This window comes from Chelon labrosus, assembly GCF_963514085.1.
Source record: "Chelon labrosus genome assembly, chromosome: 6".
Lineage (NCBI taxonomy): Eukaryota > Metazoa > Chordata > Actinopteri > Mugiliformes > Mugilidae > Chelon > Chelon labrosus.
This window is the reverse complement of record NC_140342.1, coordinates 10,227,586-10,246,987: the sequence shown is the minus strand read 5'-3', so window position 1 is coordinate 10,246,987 and position 19,402 is coordinate 10,227,586. Positions and strand designations below refer to the sequence as shown.

The 19,402-nt window shown below is 41.9% G+C and overlaps 1 protein-coding gene across 2 annotated transcripts in view; it reads right to left on the bottom strand.

Annotated features, from left to right (window-relative positions):
- pde4ca (phosphodiesterase 4C, cAMP-specific a) overlaps nucleotides 1-19,402 on the bottom strand; it is a 49,521-nt gene that overhangs the window by 7,467 nt on the left and 22,652 nt on the right. The window contains exons 1-6 of one of the 2 annotated variants that reach the window (XM_084547134.1): nucleotides 18,202-18,302; nucleotides 3,966-4,157; nucleotides 2,513-2,549; nucleotides 1,769-1,842; nucleotides 1,597-1,649; nucleotides 1,007-1,119 (exon numbers count right to left, since the gene is read on the bottom strand). In XM_084547134.1, coding sequence (XP_084403260.1) covers nucleotides 1,007-1,119; nucleotides 1,597-1,649; nucleotides 1,769-1,842; nucleotides 2,513-2,536 — 264 coding nt within the window. In that variant the 5' untranslated portion in view covers nucleotides 2,537-2,549; nucleotides 3,966-4,157; nucleotides 18,202-18,302. Of the gene's footprint in view, nucleotides 1-1,006; nucleotides 1,120-1,596; nucleotides 1,650-1,768; nucleotides 1,843-2,512; nucleotides 2,550-3,965; nucleotides 4,158-18,201; nucleotides 18,303-19,402 lie in introns of those variants that run through there. The other variant, XM_084547133.1, reaches the window with a different exon arrangement.

Sequence of the window (19,402 nt, the reverse complement as noted above, 5' to 3'; positions counted from 1 at the left end):
AGCAAAGTACATGTATGTGAGGGGTAGAAGTGTGTGTACATGTGTGCGGTTGCATGACGAACACGTGTAGGTTGAGTGGGCGGTCTAATCGTGGAATCACATGAGAGCTGGGCTCCAGTCTGAGGAAAGGAGGAAGTGGGGGGAGGTGAGGAAAGCGATACATAGGAAGGACGCATAGGGGGATGCCGTTTCATCCTTAGTTCCTATACTCATTCACATTTTTCTGCACATGAGTGGGGGGAAGGGTGTGTCTAGTCTTTAAATGCATGCATGAAGCCATCCCACTCATTCATGGAATAAGCCTCTCTCATCCACCGACGGGCGAGAGATTCTATTCATAGTTTCTTGATGGACCCTTTATATTATGGGGCCTTCAGGTTTGTGAAGGGATCAGTGAACGGCAACTTCACTTCACAGTCATCACACACAATCACTGGGTTTAGAGTTGTACTTGAAACTATTTCTAATTTGAGTAATAAACAAAACTAAAAAACAGCTGTGACCATCCCATTGATGAAAAACCCATCTAACATCTCAAAAGGGAAACACCAATGCCATTTCCATAATTTTGGCCATTAAGGTTTCACCAGTGAAAACAATGGTGGCATAGTGGTAGAGAGAGGGGTTTAGACAGTCTAATAGTGTAAATATTCATTATTTTAATAATCAGGTGGTGCATTTCAGTTTGACGACCAACAAACCAGGCTTATATTATTTATACCTGGTACAATTTAAGCTGTACTGTTTTTATGGAGTTTGACTCTGACAACTTTAAAAATGGCAACAAGATGCACATGACTAATAAAATCCTTCGGGGAGGTGAATCACAGTACGGATTAGAGTGAGCGCACTGCGCTGCAACCTTGTCCTGAACCTAGCTGTATTAAATGTTAACCTGAGCAGTGCTGCAGTCTGTATGTACCTTTCATCCTGTGACAGGTGAGCATGTTGGGAGTATCACTCTACTGTTGGCAACATGTGAGCGCTGTGCATTATGTTAAATCACCTTGTTGGAAGCCATCTCGCTGACAGAGTGTCGAGTCTTCAGCGTCTCTAGTTGTTCCAGACACCAGTCCAGCTCATCTAGAGTCTCTATGGCCAGCTGCTGGTGAGGCTCCTCTGTAGCAGATAAAACACAGCAAGGCATTATGGGATGGATTCAACACTACAGATTTCAGAAAGTATTGTTAAACTGTAACATATAAAGGGCTGTAAACATTCTGCTTTAGCTTTTTGTTACAAATAAATGTGGTAATGTGTAAACTGATTTATTTCTGCATCATGATAATAATGCAATTTATAAGATCAGAAGATTTAATCCAAGTGTCATTATGCAACACAAAGATTGTACAGTAGAATTTCAAATGCAGTCCCTTTATGCTAATTACAAAGAGGCTGACATTTGTCATTGACACATAAATGAATAAACAGTCACGTTGAATAATCAGAGGCTGTGGCAACAGGCTGTAGATGTGCATTAGTAATATTTTAGGTCCATTTTCCTACAAAGCTAGATCTGCTGTCTCTCTGTGTTTCTGACTAATGTTGATTATTGGATATTGGTTAGCACATTTTAATTCTAATACTAGTACGGACCTGCGAGGCTGGTCTTGCACATGGATGGAGGGTTGCTGCCCGAGGATCGCGTCCTGCAGAGACAAACCCTCTACAGTTAGCAAGTTAAAGACATGCTATAATGTAAATACAGTACGATGCTACATGTCAGGTGTGATGGGGACATCACTGTAAGATTCATTCAGCAGCCTACTTGCTGGCTGTGCGATCTTGCTGTCCAGTTAAGACGGCAAAGTTGCTTCGGACTGTCCTTAGGCTGGCGAGGACCTACAAGACAGGAACAACACAAGTTCATCAAATGTGACATAAATAACATTAGTGATGTCAGGAAAGCACAGATGCCACCTCAGTCATAGCCTTAAATACTTGGGCATGCCTTCACTTAATCCACCTTGAACTAGATTAAGTGCTACTCAATATGAATCATTAAAGCGCATTTGACACTGCACCTCTCATCCTCCTATCTGACGTGCTACACAGAGGCATTCCCCTGCTCCGACAGCATCATTGTCACTCTCCGTTTGTCACGTCTGTCACTCATTCTGTTGCCAAACACTGACTCAACGCGCAGAGAAAGCCCACAGAGTATCAGATGACAAGACCTGACCCTTGAGGGAGCCTTATCGGCCAGCGTGCAAATTTAAAACAGCATGATCCAGCAGTATTGGATTCATGCTTCTTTCTCTGTGTAAAGTGAGCATGAGCGTGACGCACATCCCACGCAAGAGCCGGCCAGCGCCAGTGGGATGCCTGGTCCTGTCGCAGGGCCAACATTATGCAGAGGGGTTGTTCCGGTAGAGCAGTGAAGCTCATTCTGCTCCCATCTGGAGTCTATCTATTAGGGGTTTTTTTTTTTTTAATTACGGAAAGAGCATTTCATTTATTGGATGGAAAAACAAAATAACTTGGTTGAATAGAAAGGTTTCAGAAGACTTACCTGTGCAAATGGTGTGACTATCATGTCTTCGGTATGTCTGCAACCAGAAGAGAGCACACAACAGGGCCAAAGCGTAAAAAACAGGAAATAGTGAGATCTATAAATTCCTTAACATTGACACTTCATCTGTGTTAAATAAAATGCCTTTGTTAAGCTGATAAACAGAAACCAAACTGCACCGTAGTCTGAGTTATAGCTATATATAAAAAAAAATAAAAAATAGGTACAGCCAGAGGATATAATCAGTAATCATTCACTTAATCAGATATCCTCATTCGTGTGTCAAGAAATAAATATGACATGCACAGTAAGGTTGGTGAGGAAAACAGACTGGGAGAGGTGGAAGGGTGGGTGATACAATATGAACTGGTGAACAGTCACAAGTAAATAAAAACACATGGTGTGTTATTGTACTTGGTTGTCTCCCTGATTAAGCGTCACATGCAAAAACAAACAAAAGAGAACTGGGTGTTTTAGGGGGTCTAACGGGGTCACAGGTGAGGTGTTTGATATTTAGTCATGTTTGTCAGGAGAGAGGTGGGAAATGACCGTGAAGCCGTCTAGAGGGAAGGCAGAGTCAGTGTTCTTCTCTAACTTTAGCTTTATCATGTTCTTCTCACCGAGACGACAACCAGTTGACCTCCCAGTGCTTCAAGCTTTCTTCCCTTTAAAAACAAATAGGCAAGAGTTGATGAGGAGACCTGCTTATGCTTACTTCACAAACCTAAAGATGTTTAGACAGTATGAAGTGGGGACGGGGGGGTTGTCTGGCTTGGAGGCATGAGTGAAACACAAAAATGAAACAAATGTTTGCAGTCCCTGAGGAGCAGATTTGACTTGCAAGCATCTTGTGATGGAAAAACAGCTGGCCGGGCTTTTGAGGACTGAAGATCTCACACGCAACACATATCATGTCCTAATACTGGCTCCGAGCAAGGAAGACTTTCTCAAGGTGGACCCGTCTTATCGTCTTTATTTTCTGCTCTGAACAGCTTTGAAGCATTAGAAGTTATAAAAGACAAAGCACGGCACCTAAACTTCAGAATCTGGAATCCAAAGCGAATGCAGAAAAGACTGGTTTCAAATTGGCAAATAAAGTTGAGACCGCATCTGTTTGCTGCAGCTTGTAAGAGAGCCAACCCTTAAACCAGCTCACATAATAATCCTCCAACACTGAAACCTCCCAGAGCAAGAGGCAGAGACAAAGAGAAAAAACAGATATATAAATATTTAACATAGAGCAAACATCTATATGATCCTGTAGTGGTATCCCAGCATAAAGCAATTTTAAAAGATTAATTTCACACAAAGAGATCACTACATGTTCAACAAACTCTTAAGATACGGATAGACAATTAAAAAAAAAAAAAGACATATTTTCTACGACACAGAATCTAAAACAGAGACACAAATTAAACTGTGTCGACTCGAGGAACTCATGAGTTGAACTTACAGGTCACTGGCTGTGGAGGAGTTTCTGGAAGGACCTTTGGGTGACAGGTCAAAGTCAGAGTCAGAGCGGTAGAGGAAGGATTCCCGCCGCTGACTGTGAGGGAAGTTGGCCTGCAGGACCAGGCCAGAGCCAGGGCTGGCCTGGGGGTCCAGGGAGCTGCGTCCCACTGACAATCCATTCTCCACGTCAAAACTGCAAAGACAGAGAGAATTGAATAAGGCTAGAAGGCTCTAGACATATTACATGGATTAAAAAGCGTGCAGGCTTAAGTCACAGCATGGAAAAGAAATAAAAGAAATCCCTGCGTCCATCCTGGATAGTTAGTTCTTCTTACAGGAGTTCCCATTGTTAAATCCTAATTTTCCAGTTCCATTAGAGCACATGCATGTGAACAACAGGAATCATGTTGTCCCATTGAATCTATTTCTGGGTGCATCAAGCAAATATAGTTCATCAGCTTGCGATGTTTAATAGCATCAGACAAGAACAACTGTAAAACAGCTATCAGTATCAGAGTTATTAGAAATCCACTGACTATGATTGTATTGGTCATTGTAAATTGGTCAGCTTACACTTTGTCCTCTTAAGCAAATTACTGTACTATCAGTCAGTGCTGCAGGAAATCTCAGTGTGACAGTGATACTAATAAACAGATCGACAGGCTACGGGTTTCAACTGGAGACAAAACGTGTTTCTCAAAGCAACAGACGGCGCATTAACTTTCACGAGAACACAAAACAAGACAAACGGTCAAGTTCAAGCTTGGAGGAGAAGGGTCAGGTGTTCTTTCAGCAACAAAGAAACCGACAAAGGGAATGAAAAATACAATATACCACATCTATAAATATCAAATGATTTCTTCACTGAATAACATTCAACATAGCAGGACGTGTAACCATTTTAAACACGTGAAAAACACAATAAGAGCCAGAGATGGCAAATTTAGAAGCACGGCAAAGAAAAGATGTGACACCGTGAAATACGTGGGAAATATAAATAATGTGTCAAAGTAATATATTCCAGGAAGTGCTAAAATCAGCGCCACCGTTCAAACTGCTTAACAATGGAGGGTGAGAAAAAAAAAAACAGCAAAATTAGACACTGAGAGCAAAACGAGGAGATGTTGAGCAGTTCAGACTGCGACGGCAGCGTGTGAATGATGTTCCTGCTGTAGAGAACGAATCATTAGAATAACTTGACAATAAATGTGTCATTAGAGTGATGTGAACGAAAGAGCGGATGACAGCAAGATCTCTCTATCTGCTGCCTCTGAAGACTCTTGAGTAAATGAAGCCAATCAGAGACGGTGGGTATATAAACTAGACGCAAACAGTCACTCTCATTAGCTTGAATAGAAAATAAAAATAAAATAACAGTTACAACATGGACTACACGATGCTCTTTATTAAAGGTGTGAAGTCTGTGTGGCTCATGTGATGTAGGTGAGGTCTTAGTGTGTACGTGAACACCCAGAGGAGGTCTGCGTGTATGTGAAGGACAGTGAGGGAACAGCGGGTATAAAATTAGCATCAGAGTATTGACGCGGAGGTCATGTGAGTGCGGAGCTAAAAATAGCCCGGCAGTCAGGTGAGGAGGAGTTCCTTCTGATCAAACAGGATTCGACTACAGAGAGAAAACACCAAATAAAATCACCGCAAGGCCCCCCGTTCGCAGTCTGGGCACGTTTCTGTCTTGATCCACATCTCTACTTTCCCATAGCCCCTCTGCTGACACGCAAAGCCTGAGAGACTCTGTCAGCCTGCAGCTCCGTTTGGCAACACGTCTCCCTTTTTAAACACTCTGAGGAACTCCAGAGTAGAAACCTACGCTTTGGCCAAACAACCATTAGCAGAGCGTGGAGGATTTTGGACGAGCAGAGGCTGAGACACACACTTCAAATAAATACAGAAGGGGAACCGATGTCCAAAAATAAAAATGTCTGGAAACAAAACAAGAGATTTACCAGAGATCTCTGTGGACCTAAAAATGTAGGAAATAACAAAACACGACACCAAAACATCATTACAGTGATGGGTACATCACAAATTCAAGGTCAGAGCACACAGAGAACACAACAGACATCATCCTGTGCAGCTGTGCATTAGACTCACATTAAAAATTGACCATGGGTGTAATGAACAAATTACAGCTGAGGACGGTTTCTATGTCATTTGATTTGCAACTAAAACTAAGACCAGATGAGGCTGCTCATCTGGTCATTACTTTTGGTCCCAGTGAAAAAATCTGCAGGAGACATACGTCAGAGACAGCATGAAAACATCCCATTAATTCTTTTCCTTCCTTCAGCACATAGGATGCTGCATGGGCATAAGCCTTTGGTGTGTTACTGGCTATTATGTAACTCCATTCATGTGACAGATTCAGAGACAGTGACTGCACTACACACAGCCAGAGAGCGGTGTCAGGGGGAGTCAAGACGACGGGGTGGGAGAGAGTAAGAAGGTAAAATAGGCAAGGAGAGAGTGGGACTCACCAAAATGTACAGCCTGTTCTTTTTTATTCTGGTCTGAAGTGTACACAGTGTGACGGAGCCATGTGGATTAAGTTGGAGTGTTTACCCAAAAATATACAAACATGAACTTGTATGTGTAATTGGAATGGATGAATGCATGATTTTGGCAAAGGAAAAAAAAGATATTGGAATTTACACATGCAACGAAAGCTTCCAGTGAACCAGAGCACACCTATTATGTATATGTATATTTTGATCTGTAAGATCATGTGCAGCTTCTCGTCATTCTTTATCATTCCTGTTTGCAATGTGTCTCTCTTGATCCCCAAAGGAGTCGCACCAATGGCTGTTCCCGTGTGCTCTGACCATAAACTCGTATCTATTTTTGTTCCTGCATCACGCTTCTGTCACTATGCAGCTAAATTTAGCCTTCCCGTGCATGGGGAATAGACAGAGAGAGGCAACGCTGCGGCTAAAAATAGAGTTTCAGGTGAAACACAGAGCCCTCCCCTCATTTCTTCCTCTGCATCGCAGAGCAGCACATTCTTCCCTCCATTCATGAATATTTATGGAGACGTTTCTATTTGAAGTCGATGCCGAGCTAAAATTAGACCACAGATCAAAACAACGCCCACGTCTTTCCCTTGCTGCTATTTCACTTCCAGTTTTCTTCTCTTTATCTCTCGCTCAGCTGTTGTGAGTTCAGTGCAGACAAGCGAACGTGGAGCCCTGACTTACTCATGGCGCCGGACTGTTTACCTCGTTCTCGGGCATCCACAGACACAACGCTATGTTTTTTCTATCAATATCTCTGTCTCACACGATATCCAATAGTGCAATCACCGTGTTCTCCCTTTGGCTTCTACAGATTAAGCTGTCGATTTACACACTAGCTTGAAAACCAGGAGCAGCTGCTGCCATGGTAACAACTGATGGGGATACAAATGAGCAATTAGCTAAAGGTATGATTCAAAATGTTGAAAAGATTATGTAATACAGAGACTGACACAAGGACTGAAGACAATGTGATGAAAATAGTTCCTTTAAACTTAATTCATTCAGAAAAAAAAGCAGATGTTGTTTCTAGTTTTTATTGCCCAATGATGTGTAAGAGAACATATTCGCGGTGTGAAACCAGAATCTTCCATTACTTTCTGAACACCTCCATTGTGCATGATCCTTAACTAAACAATCCCCTAAATGTACTAAATGTGTCAACTGAGGCATTCTGTGTTTTCAAGAGGTCAGAGGTCAGGGTTCAGGCTCAGTGTGCACACCGTCCAGACAGGAAGCTCCCATTGAAGGGATGGCTGCTCGTCAAAAATGACTCTATTGTCTTTGTGTCTTTCTCATGCCAGCCAGTCTCACCCACCCACCCTTTTCCCTCCTTCCCTGACACCCGCTCCCTCCTTTCTGTGGCAAAAAAAAAAAAGAGAACAGAATAGGATTTTTTAAAAATAATCCTGTTGCGTGGGATGGTGTTGTTTAGTAATACTCCAGATAAACTTGTTGGTGAGTGATGGTTGATGTGGGTGCTAGGTGCTGACTGGAGAACTGAAATATTCAGTCAGTCTGAGGACAGGGTCCCTCTACTGGGCTTTGGAGAGACTGCGTGAACAACCTCAAATTGAAAACAGAGATTAACTGTTAACACCTTAGAAAAGATTTCTGCAACAAATTTGTCTAAATTTTCTTATCTTTACCATTATTATGCACAATTTTATAGGACATTTTATAGACACAATTGTTTTATTTTATTGCAGATTAATCAAATTAATCACTGAACGAAATCTTAAACTACCTTTATCCATTTTCAATTACAGTCAATTTATGCAACAGACTTGTGTTGACTTGTGGTGTAAAATGAAACAAACTTGACAACACACATACGAAAGAGTCAAAACCAGTCAGATCAATGTGCAGAGAATGTGGATAAATCAAATATATAAGTTAACAAGCAAGCTGAATCCCACCACGTCTTTTGCTATTTGATATGGTTCAGCAGATCCATCCTAAATCTGCATTCTTGCACTAAGCTTGATTCAAGTCTGCTTCAAAGGCGTCAACGCACACGCACACATGCACACACATCTAATTACTCCTGTCTACAGACCAAAACTGGAGCCAACATTCCTGGGAATCGCAGAGACTTTTACATCAAAAAAAAAAAAAGTGTAAAGAGAGAGGTGTTATGGTGTTTGTTATTTAACTGGCTGGCTGGTACGACGTGTGATTGATGGTAACCTGTCAGTGGCCCTGATACTCGACACCCCGCCTGCGTCACCGCATGTCATGGCAACGTCAATCCCATCTGGGGAGCATTAAAATACAGGAGCAACGGGGCAGAGGCAGAGAGCGACTGCGAGATAGGCGGGTAAACCAGGGCAAGCTGTCATCCGAACCTTCATTCATCATTCCCAAGCCTTTGCTCTGACACAGCCAGAGGCAGACTTTACACCGGTGCTGACTTGCACGACCGGTTCAGCCAATTATGCAAAAGACATTTAAAGGAAGGTAGAGAGCGTTTATTACATGTAACACAGATCTCATCTGAGTGACGCTGGAGAGTATTATATTTCCCTTAATAATCAGAAATAAATTCTATTATGTGACAGTAAAAAGATACAACCTAAACCTTTTCCTTTTCTGTGTTTAAGTAACATAATCTATGCTGCATATATCTGAGGTTCACCTGCGTTTGACACATGAAAGTTGAAGGGCCAAATGAGGATTAGGACGGGCTTTAGTGAGACCACAAAGTTCACATCAGCAGCTGAGCGTTCACGCCCTGTAGCTCAACACACAGAACAATGTGAACCAAGGAGGAGGTAAATCTGGCCACATTATAATTCCACAGAGACATTCTCGGAGTATGAATGCGCCACACAAGATAAAAGTAGTGTTGAGTTGTTTTCGCTGGGCTGATGCTGCGGTCCTTCGCACAGAGGCAACACCACCCTGTTTGTTTGTTTTGCCCTTCCTCTCCTTTCCTGTGACATCATATTTCTGTGTTTGGTCATGGAGCCACCTGACAGATATATATATATAGTCATGCAAAAAACTTTTTCAAGATATCTGAACATGTAAACATTTGATTACCCTCCCTACAGCTCCAAATCCATAAAAATAGAAGCAAAGGTTCCAGATAGGTGCCAATGACTAGAACCTCTTTAAGCTGAGACAGGTGGAACCCGTCTTACTTAAACCTCTGGCATTAGGGCCTGCTATTCTCTTTGCTGGTGAAGTGTCGGATGTTATCAAGCCAAGATCTAAAGGGCTCTCTAAGGCCTTCAGAGTGTCTGAGGGATTTAAAAAGTGCTCCAAAGTTTTTTTTAAATAAATGGCTTTACTTCTGCAAAATCATCTTCAAGTGGTGCAGATTTTCAGCAACTGACATCATCTTGGACTATCTAGGACTATGTGCAGCAGAAAAATTGGCCCGAGAGCAAAAACAAAGTGTCTAGCAACTGTTGGTATCAAAGTGTATGCAGCTACAAACAGAAAGAGAATGCACCAGTTCGATTTGCATGGCAGGTTTTCCAGGAAAAAGACTCCAAAAAGAACATTAGCTCGAGACTACAGTTGACCAATGCAGTAGGTAAAGACCACGAATAATGTGCTCTGGATCAAAGTTAGAAGCCGTTTTCAGTATTGTTCAAGTCCACCAGCTTTGACTGTGGCCGCTGCTTCAAACAGGCTCCAATGTTTGCTCTTTCGAATATGTCAAAAAGCTGCACATAAGCTTAGCATAAAAACAGGAAACAAGCACAACCTGTTTTATCAGATGCTACATCAATCAGCCACAACATTAAAACCACTGACAGGAGAAGTGAATAACATTGACCATGTTGTGACAATTCAGTGTTCTGCTGGGAAACTTTTGGACCTGGCATTCATGAGGATGTTTCTTAGACATGTACCACCCACCTAGACCAGACCAGACACCCCCAACCCCATAACAGTGACACTCCTTGATGGCAGCAGCTATTCCCAGCAGGATGCAGCCTGACACAGGCACACATAGAAAAACGCCAGACACCACAGGACACCCTCAGAAGGCTCATGTCCATTCTCCAATGAGTTACAACTGTTTTGGAGGCACAAGGGAGACATACATAATATTAGGAAGGTTGTCATAATACTAAGCCTGAATGGTGTATGTGCTGGATGGTACGACATGTTTTAAGCTGAACTTTAGAGGAGGTGGTGGGAAGACCCAAGCTAGCACCTTTGCAGTGTATTTTCCAAAATGTTGAACTATTATTTATAACTTTTGCATGGGCAGAAGTATGAAAGGAAATAAAAGATTTAGTGCCAAGCCCTCCCTGTTTGTGTCCGTTACTGACTAATCCCACTGGTTAAAAAGCATGGAGGAAACGTCTAATCGCGCATACTGTACATGCTGTAGGTCCGTCTCAAAGCATTCAATGTAACAAAGAGATTTGAACCAGAGCTGCTATTATTTAAGTAAGAACTTATGAAAGCAGCACCAGCAATAACCTTTCAGTCATTGTATCACTCCACAGCCAACAAAAACAGAACCCATATGTCAGCCTCTCCAAATGATAGCTGAGTACACACACGTGACGCAGCTGCAGTATGGATGCATATCCATTGTTCCGAATCAGGCAGTGAAAACAGGTTTGAAAAGAATGTGAGCTGACCCAACAGGAAGGCAGGAACACAGAATCACTCCGCTGACCTTTTTATGAAACAAGTGAATGAAGAATTATCAGTCAAACTGCATAATGGGGCAAGTTTGTATGGAGCTGGTGATGTGAAAAACGCTGCATTGTTTCTCCTGTTGACCGCAGACAGGAAGTGTTTGGCGTAGGGAGAGAGAAACTTTAACTTTCCTAGACGGAGCAAAAGTACGCTGTTTCAACGGGCAAAACAAACAGTCAAGACTGTGCGGAATTGCAATATGAATTACTATTAGACTGCCTTCAAAACCAACAGCAGGTCTGTAAATAACTTGAAGTCCGAACAGCAAAACTGAGTGGCAGACAGAAACAATGGTGCATGTATCAAATTATATGTAAACAGTATTCTCGGACTCTAAGTGTTCCTCTGATGGCTATAATCGTTGTCCCACAATCCAGCCCTCTTCCTCAAGTCTTTCCTTTGGAAAACAATACAACGCCGTCGCGACGCCTGCAATTCTGGATGATGACCTCTGGTACGATTAAGAGTGTGAATGTGGCTGCTGAGGAGAGACTCGCTGTCAATCACAACCGATACAGTACGAACAGACTGCAGGTACAGAATCACCTCCCAGTGACAGGAAGCAAGAGGAATGCCTGATTTGCCCCGTTTTAATAATAAACTCCATGGCATTGTTTTTCTCTCTTACCTGAAAGTAAGAGTTTGGGTTTACGTTTCATAACCCCTATCAGCTCCAAAAAAATCCCAACGATTTCAGCGCAAACAGATCGTTGAGAAATTCTTACATTTTTTTGTGTCTGCTCTATGAATTGGACCAATCTTTGAGTGCTTTCCTTCGGCTCAGACATTGCTGTTTGTCTTCCCCTATGTGAACTTTAAAAATTAACCTCGCTGGCAGGAAGACAAACTGAACAAATAATATGTGGACAGTTGGCCAAGGATATCCTACATGCTGTACATACTGTACTCTTTTACACTGCAGACCATTGTTTAAGTTGGAAGTGAACAGCTGGTAAGACATACACACTATACTATATCTCCAATAAGGGCAACAGTGCTGGACAGAAACTTGACAAACCTGCAAATTTAACACTGTTTAAAGGACAAAAAGGTGAGTTTCCGAGAAGTACTGCTGGACATGTTAATACACTTCAGTGAGTTGTGAGATGTGAGGATATTTAAAGTGAGTCATCCTTGATATGCACACACATTCACACAAACACACACCAAGGACTACAGTTCTATAGTACAGGACAGTGAAGTGAGAGCAGATGAACTGGGAAAGGAAGTCAGTGGTGTGTCTGAAGATGAGAAAAGAGATACAGATAGGAAGTGTGGAGAGGAGGGAGAAAAGGTTCAGAAAAGTTCAAGCCATATACAGCATGTCTATAAACATGTTATAATATGATCAGGTATTCATTTGTTATTAGTAAAGGCTCCTGAAGTCAGATAAGACCACAAAGAAACTTCTCATAAGAAAAGAGGCAGAACCGAATGCATAATGATGCCGTTTGTCAAGAGTGATTATTTATGTTGCATAAATCAACTTGTTACAGTTTTAATTCAGATGTTTCTTCAATTTTGATCAATCTAGAGACATTTTGATATAACATTGTTTGGCATTGGAATTGTCAAAGAAATGGGGAAAAAGGGGTTTTAACAGTTGATTTGGGTTATTATAATATGTATATGAATTGTGATTTTGATATAATTTCAAATTGAGTATTTCAAAAAAACTACATTTCATTTCAGCGTGTTTTGGCAAAGTTCCTTCATCATTATGACTGACTGAGAGAAAGCACACCCTGTACGTAACATCAGTGGTCATCCACAAGGTATCAAAATAAAAGTATTCAGTATATCTCATAGTTTAAACCAATCAAAGACTACATAACCTTTGATAAACAACTGTAAAAAAATAAATAAATAAATAAAAAATCGCCAACAATGCTAAAATCTTCCACTTGGAGGAAAGCTTCTGAGGTTACATATTCAGAAAGCCTCATTTTGATTTCTAATGAAGTTACTGTCATTAGTGAATTGTGGAACAGCTTTGACAATCTGACTGTGTCTAAAAACAACATATTTTATATTCCTGGATTAGTAGTTTGAAGTGGTGTAATACCATTTCCGTGTCCTCTTTCTACATTTCGTCCAAGAGCTTTTTTTCATACAGTTCACCATGACTATCACAGCTTTGTTTCATTTAGTTTGGTTACCTAGGCTAGGTAGGTTTTGTTTCTAAGGTGGATGATTTCCTGTCTTTCTTTCATTCAGTTGTTCATTCAGTCTGTTTTTTGTGCTCCCATAATCCAAGCTCCTCGTGATCTTCAAACCAGCTGAATCACCTGATCTCTCTTGCGTCTTTGCTCACCTGCAGCCAACCCTGCACTATATGCACTACTGTATAAACCCTAGGTTCTTTCTGTGCCATGTGCCTTTACTTCCCAGCACATGGTTCTTATTTTCATCCTGATTGTGTTTGTGACCTTGCATGAGTTTCTGGACTTTTTCCTTGTACATTGTTAGCCTGCTTAGGTTTTTGTGTCCTTGTTTACTTTTACATCTGCATTTCCTTATGGTGGCAGGCAAAGATACAGCAAAAACTTTTTTTTAAAACTTTAGCTTTACACATATCACAGACGGGGTTTAACTGTTTAAATTCTTTCTGATGGAAATTTTACCAAATAAGTTATTAATGGACGTGAATGCATTTACAGTCAACTGAAAGGTGGAGGTTCATTTTAGCTGAAAGTGATGCAATGTTAAGCCTGTATTCAAATGTACTCTTTATAACAAACAAAGCAAACTTATTGTACTGACGTGTGGTTTCCATAATCTGTAATGACGTAAAGGGAACATAAAGCCATTTCTGTAGGCACGATAGCTTTGAATAGCCCACATGGACTCATATAAACACACACACAGGCACGCAACTATTCTGTCACACTACTGAAAAACTATTCTTGTTTGGCCATGTCTGGAAAGCTCATCACTGGATAGTAAAGTCATGGGACTGTTGGGAGAGCATTCAGTTCAAACTGTCTGTCGCACAGCAAAGCATCAGCCACCTAACACCAGGGGCTGTGTTAAAAAAGTGTTTGCACCATATGTTAATGCATGACTACCAGTTAGAGGGGGTGAGTGTGTGCGTCTCTGTGTGTGAGGCCTGCATCGCAACACCGCCGGGCCTGTTACCCCTGTCTGTGAGACAGATGACTACAGGTCCGTCGCTCCCTGTGGGCCAAACCATCATTAGAAGCCAGAGATGATTTAAGAAATGCTTTGGAAACACTTTCAGACACATTTATTACGACAAAATGCCTTTTGGCTGAGAAGCCTCTTTGAATTTGCCAGGACCAGTGAGAGTTATGCTCAGTGATGGCACATTAAAACTTAATCCTTCCTGCAAATGAGCATCACGGCTGAAAGCTTGCACTAATTTATCATGACCACACTGACCTGACAAATTTAGACAGTAATTGAACCCTGGCACAAGAGTTGGGTATCTTACCCAAAAACAAGAGTTTGTGCACGCAAATTAATCTGTAACAAGAAAAAAAGAAAGAGCTATTTGACAGGTGTTGGCGTGTCGAGGATCAGGAAGGCTCCAACATTCACACTTTTGATAAATTAGGCAGATGAAGATTTCTCTTTTCCTCTCCTCTCCTCCCAGGTTGAACTGACAGTGGCAAGTATTGGGTTTCTAAGAAATGCTCTTCTGCAGCTCAGCTTTACCTCACTCACATGCAACCGGCCAAAACTGTCGGCTTTGTAAGACTTTACGTTCATATTAAATTACCCAGCGCATAAATCACACTCACTCCCAAACACCCAACAAAGCCCGCATTTGTGTTTGCCATCATAGGTTAATTTAGAAATAATCTTTAGAAGTTTTCCACTCTCACTGTCATAACTGCGTTATGGTCCATGTCAGTGCCACTTTGAGCTTCCCCCACTGCAGACAGGGTTGAGGGAAATTAGATCAATAGCTTGTGGAAACAGAGCAGACTGTAAGTTGTTGGAGAGCATTTCATTTTCAATCTCACGTCACGGTACATGTCAGTTTCTGTGATTACCTTTGATTATCTCAATAGCTTCATTTGTAACCAAGAATTATAATTTACTTTTCTGTACCTGTGTGTGTGTGTAGTGTGTAGTGCTGAGAGAATGAGAGAAAGAGCAGGCATGAACAAGATGCTATCGTCATGGTAACATGCAAAATGACAATTCACAATGACGATGCTAACCTGCTGATGTATAGCAGGTATTATCGCGGCTTGGCATGTTAGCATATCCCATATTGATTGCTAAAATGCAAGTTATTAGTTTTGCAAATATCTGTTTTGAAGAATTTAAAATTTGGCCAGATGATGTAGAGAATACAGATACACAGATAATACAGAAGCAAATTCATTAAAAAAGCCTATAATGGGGGCAGGTCTCTCAGTGCTAGTATTAGCACACTACTTTAGCTCTACTTTGTTTTGAGCTTAAGGTATTTTAAACCTAAATTGCTTGTGCGTTTTAACAGAGCACAACAAAAAGTCTCATTTTCCTTCTCCACCTTCACCAAACCTGAGTTGAACATGATGTTGCTGTAAACGGCACATGGTAAATTGCATTGGAGAAGTTTTACGAGGACAATTGCACGAGCACAAAATCAAACCTGATACCCTTCATGGTACTGGTATTGGTACATCCCTATCCAAGATCATGTTGTTCTGAGCTGACAAATATAGTCACACTGAATGTGCCTTACAGACAGCTTTAAGAGCCTACAGCCACTTTCAAGTTCATAAAATTTAAATCAAAGGCTTAAACCTCAGGGGCAATAAGTCCCTGCAGTCCCGGGAATTTGGACGGAATTTTTCGGGCTTATTTTAGGTAAAGCAGGTGTTACCTTCACAGACCAAAGCTGAAAGGAGAAACCAATAACTTCCCTGTGGTAAAATAAACTGTCACCACTAATCCAGAAATGAAAAAAGAAAAACAATATGGCATGCATTAAAAGCAAATGTAGCAGTTGCGCTCACAGATGCGTTAAAACATGCATAGCCTCAGCACATATACATCTAACTAAAAGGTTGCCTCTAGCTGGCTGTTGTCTTCTGTGGTTAAGTGAGATAATGGGACTTTAAATCATAACTGAAGGTACGCGAGAGTTTGGTGCATGTCAAAATCTGCAGATTTATGTCCTTTCTCCTCGTGCCAACAAATCTCGTTCTTGGGTGAGACTGCACTCATGCATGAGTATATTTTATATACAATAAGAGCTCTGGCTGACATGTCTGGATGTCCCTGGATGTCTACTTTATGTGGATTTCTGATGCCTGGGACAAGGAGAAAAGAGAAAAACTAAGAAAATAAAATGGAAAAGGTTAGTATTTAAATAAACTGATGTGCTTTCTTGTTGAATATGTCACATTAATAGATTCCCCAAATCCCAAAGTCTCCTTGCGCTCTCCAGCTCTATCAAAAACCACTAAAAAATAAAATGGTGGTGGAGAGTTTGGCTCCGACAGCTCTTCCATCAGCGTTGCCGGGGTAGCCTCAAAAATCAATAACTCAACCCGAATAAGGCTTCCCGCTCACTGCCAGCCTGTGACTCCTCCTTGCCCGGGCACGTTAACTGATCAACAAAGCTTGTAAATATGCGATTAAGCGGGCAGAGAATTTCTGGACCACTTTTTGCATCCACAGGTGGAAGCAATCTGAACATTAGCGTGAAGAGGGATTGTCTGACGTTACCACGCTTCATGTAACATTTTGGCCACGGAGGAGATTTCACTTTACCAGCAAAAGTCAACTGCATTTTTATTGGCACAAGTCTCGAGAGAAATTAAAATGAGAGGACAAATGGCCTTTGGAATCCCCGCTCGCAAATGTTCTGCATTACATCTGATAAACAGAGATCCTGCCTGAGAAACAGGACAGGGGACTGTAATGTAAACACAACATTATCTCAGAGTCCTCCCTCACAGCCTCCCTGCTGGCACTGGAGATTATGAGTGAAGCTTCAGAACATATAGAGGCCTTTTCCTGTGAGAATATTTGAGTAAAAAGACAGTAGCATGAAAGCTTCACATAGGACACACTGTATATACTTTAATGAGAAAAAGCTGGTGAATCATGGCGTGAGCAAACAGGATTTTCTCAGGATGTGGAGGATGTGTGTATACGCTTTCACGTGTCATGACTGACTGTCGTAAAGCGGCTGCTAAGATGTAACAGACTGGCTGTTCGCTATTGCACCAACAATCGACAGAAAGCAAGTAGACCAGTCAGTTAAACGTTAAGATAGTAGATATTTTACAATCTCCTATTTTTTAAAGGTTTGTTTTAAGTGAAGAAAATAAATGTCCTACATATTATTTCAACATGTTACTTTAACTTACATTTAAAAGTGTTCTGCAGCCAGCTCATAAAATGTCAACTGCAGCCACTGAATCGCCCGCATTTCAATGTCACATTTAATATCAATAATGTATTACAAACGACCCAAAAGACACTACTGTCCCTTATTTAGACAACTGCTAGACGTCTTCAGAGTAAAAGTGTATTCAGTTTCATTAAAAAAAAAACACTCTGGAAAGGCACTGAGTCACACAAAAGAGGAGACAAGTGATCAAGAGGAAATACTGCATGATTAAAAATATTTTGGGAAAAGCTGATAAAGGGAAAAACAACTGATAAGGGCAAAAGAATGTTTCTGTAAATATAGCAGCTGATAAACTCTGTGCAGTCTAAAGATTTCAGAAAATCATGGTTATAAAAGATGCTTGATTTCTTAAAGACTCATATCACAAGTAAAATCACAATAGAGCAGCTCCTTTAAACTGTGATATACATATACTGTACGTGCTCTGAAGGTTTTAATGAGTTTGAAGCTATTTTTCAAAAGAAAAAGAGCATTAGTATTAGTAAAAGCCTTCTCACCAACAGAAGCATGCTTCTAACTTTATATGGTGCACAGTATAGTTTTACAGTGACACATTCGCTGTGTCTATTTGTGTGTTAAAGATATAAAAGGAGACACGAAGCAGAGAAGAAAGACAAAGGGACTGAGTGAGAGTAAATGAGATTGCTCTTAATTACCGCCTGCGTTTTTGTATGATGTCAATAGGCCTGTTGACAGCACACGGCGATCCCCATATGTTCCCACTCCGCACAGTGATACTCCGCTCCACAGAGTAACAGAACCCACAGTTCGTCGGCACACTCATCTTTCTTTAGCCTACTCTCTTTAACTCGTCCTCACCCTCCTCTTCTCGGCGGCTCCGCTGTTCTCCCTCTCTTGGTGGTTCTCCTCAGCTTGTGGCCACTCTCATCCCTGCACAGTCCGGCCCGCTTCCTTGTCTGTCTCGCTCTTTCGGGCTGTCCGGCTCTCCACGGCTTCCCAGGAGTTCTCATTACCTCTGGCAGGAGTGGACACCAGCTCTAGGACCAGTGGCTCCAGAGCAGATCCAGGATGACTGGGTCGATGCAATCTACTGCCACTCTGTGCTGAGGTGAAAATCTGCTTTCTCTCGGATGATGTGAATAAAACTGGAGGGTACTCCGTCCTGAGCACCTGAATTCCTCAGAGCTGCCTGCCTGTCTGCCTTGCAGGGTGCAGAAAAGGCTTTTCATCAGTCTCAGCAGAGCTCCATTAATCGGTCCCCCATGCACATCTTGTCTTTGCTCCGGGTCTAAATGTGGCGCAGCACTGTTGCCCTCTTCCCCCCTCTTCCTTTCTGTCACTCTACTCTCTCTCTCTCTCTCTCTCTCTCGCGGTCTTCTTCTGTTTCTATCGCGGCTTCCTCCTATCCCTTGTGGCTGCTACACCTTTAATCACAGAGCAAACAGACCTTTTCCTGTCCCTGGAGAAACTTGCTCTCCTGCTCCAGCCTGTCACAGCAGCCCTAACCTCGGTGTGTATGCGGCTTTTTTTAGATTTTCTTTTTGGGTTTTCTTCACTGAGCGCCCCACAGCATGTGCACGGATCTGTATAGCTTCTCAGATCAGAAGCTATTTGAGTGTGTGTGTGTGTTTGTGTGAGGGTAACCAGGCGTATGCATGTGTGTAGGCATGTGGCTGAGCAAGCGTGTGTGGGTGTGTGTGTGTGTGTGCGAGTGTGTGAGCGTGCACATGAAGGGGAACAAGTTTCAGAGTGAGGTCAGAGCTGAGAAAAGGGGCGGGATCAGAGCCAGCATGGTTCCTGCCTTCCCCAAATGTCTTAGCCATTTTAACCCCTTCCTTCGCTCTCTCTCTCTCTCTCTCTCTCTCAAAATCCTGATACACTTACAAGGTAGCACTC